Source organism: Papaver somniferum, chromosome 2, assembly GCF_003573695.1.
Source record: "Papaver somniferum cultivar HN1 chromosome 2, ASM357369v1, whole genome shotgun sequence".
NCBI lineage: Eukaryota > Viridiplantae > Streptophyta > Magnoliopsida > Ranunculales > Papaveraceae > Papaver > Papaver somniferum.
The window spans coordinates 140,550,069-140,557,961 of record NC_039359.1 but is presented as its reverse complement, the minus strand read 5'-3'; the positions used below and the strand labels follow the sequence as shown (position 1 = coordinate 140,557,961).

The window sequence follows — 7,893 nt, the reverse complement described above, 5'->3', positions numbered from 1 at the left end:
CTACTCAAGGAACCGTGGAACTTTATCAACAAAAAGGTATGTGGAGACTTGAACTTATCTATCACTCAAAAGTCTATCTCTTCTATCTCCTACTTCTTATGAGACAAAAGTCGTATGCTATATAGACTGGATCATACACATTTGATATTTCGAGCCGAGTATATCTCGCCTATTTATATCTCGAAATCATGTGTTGGTAAAGCGTTTCGCTTTGATCAAGTTTATCTTCACTTAGTGACGAAAGTCATGAAAAGTATCAATTACTTTGAGAATTGCTCTGACGCAAAACGGTCTGTGAATAACGTCTATATAACGTCCTCTGAGAATGTCTCAATGATTGGAATGAGAGTTTAGATTACATAACCATGTATTCCTTAATCCGAAGTCTTCGAACTTTGTTGATTGAGAGAAACCGGAGGAATTGGCTTTGCCAAGTCCGCGAACCCACGGAAGTTCTTGTACCGAGAATTTCTGTTGGGATTTTCAAAAAGCTCGTTTGCGTGTAAGCCCGCGAACTCAGTCCGGGAACCTAGTCCGCAAACTGGCGAAAGTCTCTTTGCCGACATTTTCTGCTGAGTTTGGAAAACTCCACCGGTTGTCTTAAGTCCGCGAACTTGTTTGTGAGCTTAAGAGGTTATGATCTAAATATGTGCTCTGAACATGAAACTTAAATTACTAAGGAATGTTTTATGCAAACCGTGGCTATAAAGTTCATGATACGATTCAATCTAATCGAATCATCTTTGTTTCAATTGTGTCTTGTGTAGTTACATAAGATCTCATAGCAATTGAACAACTCTTTAACTAGTTCATTTGAGTCAATTGAACTAGTTATGGTGAAGAAGAACAAGGTTAATATGAAATTCTCATATGGTTAACCTTTTGGGTTACTATGTTGAACCAACATACATGCACACATTTGGGCATGGTTTTCACAAACCCAGTAAACGTCTACCCAAGTGTGTGTGACAAGCTAAGTTTTCGATCTAACGGTTGAGAAATATTAGCTTGAATCTAAATCAGGTTTTCATCTAACGGTGAATATGGATTGCTTTGTAACTAAGGAAAAACCCTGATTTGAAGACTATATAAAGGATACATATAGCATTGTGCAAAACTAATCCCCACACGTGTGTGTGATACTAGTGCGCTCGCTAGAGTCAATTTTCCTTTGCAGTAGGATAGTGTCTGTAGCAGCTTAATATAGTGTGTATTCAATCTGGACTAGGTCCCGAGGTTTTTCTGCATTTGTGGTTTCCTCGTTAACAAAATTTCTGGTGTCTGTGTTATTTCTTTTCCGCATTATATTTTATATAATTGAAATAATACAGGTTGTGCGTTCGTGATCATCAATTGGAAATCCAACCTTTGGTTGTTGATTGATATTGATTGATCCTTGGACATTGGTCTTTGGTACCGTCTTAAGTATTCCTTGTATTTGATAAAGACTCGCTATTATTTTTAGCTTGAGTAAAAATCAAATCAAGAGAGAGATATTAACTCCTTGAGATACTTTTATCTAGATTGAGTCTAACTGTCTAGTTGATTCTCTAGCAAAGTATTTTGGAGTTAGTCCATACAGATTGCTAAGCGAAATATTGGGTGGTGTTGTTAGACCCCCGCTTTTTCAGAAGAGCATATTTATGTTTTTCCCTTGTAATTGCTTGCTATTGTCAGAGGCAATTTCCCCGGCGATGCCAAACCTGCAAATGATGTTCTGAAAAACGAATGTGAATACATCCACGTCTCGGATTCTAGCTAGGGATTTAGCCTCCACCCACTTTTTAAAGTAGTCTATGGATACAATCAAGAAACGCCTTTTCCCTGACCCTTCGATCAGGGGTCCAACGATGTCTACGCCCCATTTTGAAAATGGCCAAGGACTATCTACAGAATTCAGCTTCGTTGCAGGAGCATGAATCTTCTTAGCGGCATCTCAGATCATCTGTGGCCAATAGTATCCATGCATTTTTTTTTATCCGTCAGTGATCTCATTCCGCTGTGGTTACCTGCGTCCCCATAATGTATATCTTTCAAAATACGATGCCCCTCCTCTCTTGATAGACATCGTAGTAGTGGTCCGATTAATGATTTTTTGTACAAGACTCCACCACGAAGGTCGTATCTTCCTGCCTTTGATTGTATCTGTATGGGTTGCTTCAAGTCCGTAGGTAGCGTTCCTTCTTCAAGGTGAAGGTGAATCTCGGTTCTCCTGTCTTCTTCGTTGTTGAAGTCCTCATCTTCGTTCGCCCTTGTCTTGATGTCATCTTCGATGAAGTCCTCAGCAATATCCTCTCCCACCTCGTCGTCACCCATGTCCTCCCCTACATCGTCTTCACGATTTGTAGCGAAGGACTGCTGTGGGATGATTGAAGGTTCATATACTCTTGTTATTTTTATGGCTTTAAACTTCTCATCTTTCAGCATGGATGATATGTATGCCAAGGCGTCGGCATGCCTGAGATATTTTCTGCACAGGTGTCGGAACTTGATGCTTGGTATCTGTGAGGCTAAGGTTTGGACCTAAGCCATGTATGCAGAGAGGTTTTCATTGTAGACATTGTATTCTAGTCCTATCTGTCGTATGACTAGTTGTGAATCACTTGTCAGGCATAGATCGGTTATTCCCGTTTCTATTATTAAACGTAGAGCATGTACCAAAGTTTCGTATTTTACGATGTTGTTGGTATGCCCCTTGAATTCCAACCTCAGCGCGTGTACGATCCTTTCTCCAGTGGGGGTAGTGATTACGATGCTTATGCCCGCACCTTCCCTATTCCTTGATCCGTCAACGAAGAACTCCCATCGTCTTTGGCTTGTGGGTTCCAGAAAATTGACTGGATATTTCCCATCCTCTGCTTTTGGTATTCCCCTTACTTCCTCATCATTGTCCAGGGGTAAATCTGCTAGAAAATCCGCCAGGACATGTGATTTTTGTGAATGCTGGATCTCATGGATGATGTTGAACTGATCAAGATGAGTATTCCATTTTGCTATCCTTCCTACTTTCCCAGCGCTCTTGAGAACAACCTCCAACGGTGCTTTGCAAGAAACATGAATGTAGTGAGTCAAAAAATAGGTTCTTAGATTTTGGGTTGCCCATACTAGTGCCAAGATGAGCTGCTCGATCTTCGTATAATTTCTTTCTGCCGTGTTGAGGGTCTTGCTGACGTAATAAATTGGCTGCTCTATCTTCGTGTTCGTCTTGACCAATACTGCGCTGAATGCATCCTCCGTTGCTGCTATGTAGAGAGCCAAAAGCTCATCGGGATCGGGATTTTGTAGGATCGGGATCGTGGATATATATTCTTTGATCTTTTGGAAAGCTTCTTCGCATTCTGCGGTTCATTCAAACTTGCTTCCCTTTTTGAGGATGTTGAAGAAATGTTTCCATTTGTTAGATGACCTGGCGATGAATCTACCCAGAGCCGCTAAGGATCCGTTGAGTTTTTGGACTTCTTTTAGGTTCTTCGGGGATAGCATCTCTACGATGGTCTGGATCTTGGCGGGATCTACTTCGATGCCCCTCTTCGTTACTAGGTATCCGAGGAACTTCCTTGAGATGACGCCGAATGTGCATTTTTCCGGATTTACTTTCATGTTGTGCTTCCTCATTGCTTCAAAGATATCCCTCGGGTCTTGATGGTGGTCCTTGCGCAGCTTACTTTTGACAAGCATATCGTCAACATAGACTTCTAGGGTGTTCCCGATCCAAGGCTTGAAGATAGCTACCATCCTCCGGTATGTTGCCCCTGCATTCCTAAGTCCTAAGGCCATCCTTGTGTAACAATAGAGGCCGTGCGGGGTGTAGAATGTTGTATGTTGTTGATCTTCTTCTGCAAGGTCTACTTGGTTGTATCTAGAATATCCATCCATGAATGACAGTTCATTGTATCCTTCGACGGCTTCCACCAGTTGATCGATGCTTTGGAGCGGGTAACTGTCCTTCGGACATGCCTTATTGAGATTAGTGAAATCGATGCATATTCTCACTCCTCCGTTCTTCTTTGGAATTATGACCATGTTCGATATCCACGTTGGATATTTGACCTCCTTGATGAATCCTGCTTTTAACAATTTGCGGAGCTCCTTCTCAATTGCTTGGTGGTACTCTGGTGCTACCTTTCGTACTTTTTGCCTGAAGGGGGGCGTGCCCGGCTTTATACGAAGTTCGTGCTGAATTATCTTTGGATCAATCCCTGGCATGTCCCCTAACTTCCACGCGAAGATGTCCGCGTATTCCATGAGTAACTTGATTAGAGCCATATCTCTTTCTTTATCCGTTAAAGTCCCTATTTTGATCATCTTCGGGTTCTCTTCGGCCCCTATATTGATCTCCTTCACGGGTTCCACGGATGTGAATGTAGGTTTCGGTTCCCCTAGGAGAGGTACGTTCTTTAATTGTTATTTGGTAGGCTCTTCATCCCCTTTACACATTGAGGTGCTTGCTTCGGTGTTTAGAACGATGCTTTCATTCGTCAGACTTTTTCCGGAGATTTCTTCGAGGTAAAGGTCAATTGCTTTTTCCTTGGCAGCCTCTTTGTTTCGATTTCTTCGGGATTTACGCTGCTCATCATGTTCGTTATTGAGCTGATTTTGTATAACCTGGCATTCCCGAGCGATGACCTGATCTCCCTTTATTTCCATTACCCCTTCGGGTGTTGGAAATCTAAGGTACTGATGATAGGTCGATGCTACTCCTTTGAGCTTGTGGACCCATCTTCGGCCAATGATGGCATTGTAGGGGGAAGGAACGTCCACTACGCTGAATCGAGTATAAACCTTCATTGGTCCTGCATCTACTTGTAAAACAATATCTCCTAAGAGCTTTGTTGGTGCCCCATTGAATCCGTAGATGGTGTAATAAGAAGACATCAGTTGCTCGTCGTTCAGCTCCATCCGCTTGAACGTGTCATAGAACAGAACATTAGCCGAGCTCCATCCATCGATGAGGATCTTCCTGATGTTGCATCCAGCCACTGGTAAAGTGAGGACCAAGGGATCGTTGTGATCTTCCATGTATTCCTCTATATCTTCAGCATCGAAGGTCATAAGTGCGTTCATCCACAGCTCGTGTTCCTCTACTTCTACCCCATGGATCTTGTACAGCTCACAGTAATCCTCAAATTGCTTTCTTAGCCTTTTCCCTATCTGGGCAGTCAGCGATGGTCCAGTAGCTTCGGAACATGAGATGGTGTTGATACTTCGATTTCCTTCGGGTAGTTGGACTTTCTTTCTTCGCTTAACCCTCTCTTCAGTTTCTGCCTTCTGTATGTATTGCTTGAGGTCACCAGCGTCAATCATTTTCTTGATCATTATCTTGAGATTATTGCATTTCTCTGTTTGGTGCCCGTTGAAGCAATGGTATTCACAACAATCCCTTGAATTCTCGGTCCTAGGGGGATGTTTTCCTTTGGACCATGGTCATTCCAGGTTTTCCCGGTCCTTTATTTCCTTTAGAATGCGGGTGTAGTTGGTGTTCAGCTTCGTGAAAACTTGATCTTCGAATTTACGGTCATGACGTTGACGGTCGTCCCTTCGTCCTCTCTTATCATAATTAGGACGTTCAGCTGAACCGCCTCTCTTCGATCCGCTGGCTTGTTCTACGCAATTAGTCCGGTGAGATCTTTGAGTTTGGGCCCTTGGGTTCTCCCGCTGGATCTCTTCTAACCTGGCGTGCTTTTCAATGATTACTCGAAGGTCTCCTTCTGTCGTAAGTACACTTCCATGAATCTCCACAAATAATGGGCTCATTCTATCCAATCCCCATTTGTAACAGTTGATGCTGACCACTGGATCTACGTTCCCTATGGCTTGACAAATTCTGTGCCATCTGTCAGTATACTCCCTGATTGTATCTTTGTAAACTATTTCTAGTGAGAATAGCTTGTCCATTCTTGCGTTGAAAACCTTATTGTACATGTAAGTTTCTAAGAATTTCTCAACGAGCTGGTCGTAGGAGTTGATGGAGTTGGGTGGTAGGTTGTCGAACCAAGATAGTGCTGATCCCTTTAGACTTGAAGGGAAATACCTGCAGAGGACTGCATCGTCTTTCTCCCAGCGGGCCAAGATACGATTGTAGTAACGAAGATGTGCTGCGGGATCGTTGGATCCATCATAACATTCGAATGCTGGAACATGGCACTTCTGAGGGATAAGTGCTTTCGCCAAGTGCGGGATCAACGTCGTGGTGTTTGCTTCTCTCATCACCTCTTCTAGTCTCCCCCCTCCTTGTCTGGCTTTTAGTTGCTTAATTTCTGCCATCATTTCAGCACGAAAATCCTCCATTGCCCGCTGGTGGTCTTCTTGGATTTTAGATCGTCCTGATCTTCGGTTCTCACTATCAAAATAGTCTGAATCCTCTGGCACAAAATCTGGGTCGGAAGACCTATTTCCTCTGGTTGCTCCTCGGTTTAATGGCTCGGGATTTGTCACGATAATCCTTCGGTCATGGTTCGGCTCTGGTGCTTTAGAATTTGCTTCATCGTGTTGATGCGCCGCTCCGATGCTTTGGGAAATATTTTCCTTGAGCTCCTGATTTTCTCGATTTAGTAATGCCACAACCTCTTCATATGTTTTCTGGCTCTTCTTTAATTCTTGAGCTCTGCTATCAGCTGGGGGGAATGATTCGATCCTTGGTTCGAAGTTCCGATCCGCCCTTGCCCCCCAATGGCTACAGTGTGATCTTCATCAACGGTATGGATTAAGGGATGGGGCGGGTCGGAATTTTTCAACAGCAACTCCACCTGTGGAGGCGTCGGTTGTGTAGCTGGCAGGGTCTGGTTCTGGTCGTTCGTTGCTGGAATCCCAAGGGATGGTTGCTGCATAGTTGATTCTTCAAACCCTTCTCGTTGTTAATGAGCACGGGAAGCATCGGATTCCTTTGCTGCTTCAGCTTTGGACGCTATAGCTTTGAGGGCCGCTGCTGCTACAACGTTGACATCTAGTGGTGAGGTGATTTCCGCTGTATATGGCTTCTTGTTTGGTGCCTTTGTCTTCTCACCCTTTTGTTTGTTGCGGGTCATAACTGGCGTCGTCCTTGGTGTTTCTTTAGACGATGCCTTGGTTTTTCCAGCGTCCTTTGTTTTTTCCATCTTCGATCTCTTTGCCTGCACAGGTAAAATATCATCGAAAATCCAATATCCAAGTGGGTCCTGTTAGTAAAGTTAATTCAAATGTGAAGGTCATAAGCATAACTCCACAAAAAGCTTTGCAGGGACCGCGAAAGGAGAAAACTGTCTTTGAAAGGGAAGATCCAATAATTACGAACATAGATCTATTCACAGATCTGAAAAACATTTTAAGGGAAGTGCAAATCGATCGGTTTTAAGTATGAAAATCGTGAAAAATTCCAAGAAAGGTGCCGATCTTTAAGTTTTAAGCATGGAGTGTGTGCAATATTCTAAGGAAAACATAGATCCATAAGTTTCGAATTCGGAAAACATGGAAAACTCTAAAAAATGCGTAGATCTGTGAGTTTTAAGCTTGGAAAACAAGGATAACTTCTAAGAAAAGTATACATTTAAGTATTACTTAAATCCGGATATAGTAAATATTAAATCACGTGAAGAAAATTGTTTTGGAAGGACGATTTTAACTGTCAGCTTAAATCCGAACACTATTATTTAAAGAATAGCACGGGAGCAAAAAATGGGTAAAATCACAAGATAAGATAAATCTTGTATAGAAACAGAGTCCCTGTTTCTAGCGCCAGATTGTGAACACAGAAATAACGAGGGTATCCAACTGTTCACAAACAATGTTCGCATTTACTCATGTACGTATAAAGGAGAGTAAATCATAAGCAAAACTACATTAAAACGATGACTCATCGACTCAGAGCCTTCGGGCTTGTCCTTGTCTAGTCATGGGGGAGTAATTTAGTTATTCATA

At 42.7% G+C, this 7,893-nt stretch overlaps 1 protein-coding gene across 1 annotated transcript; it reads right to left on the bottom strand.

Moving 5' to 3' along the window:
- Positions 1-5,424: 5,424 nt before the first annotated feature.
- Positions 5,425-6,288, bottom strand: LOC113352086. Its single transcript, XM_026595957.1, has one exon. It carries the CDS (start codon positions 6,286-6,288, stop codon positions 5,425-5,427), a length of 864 nt encoding a protein of 287 aa, XP_026451742.1.
- Between the last annotated feature and the right edge of the window lie 1,605 nt (positions 6,289-7,893).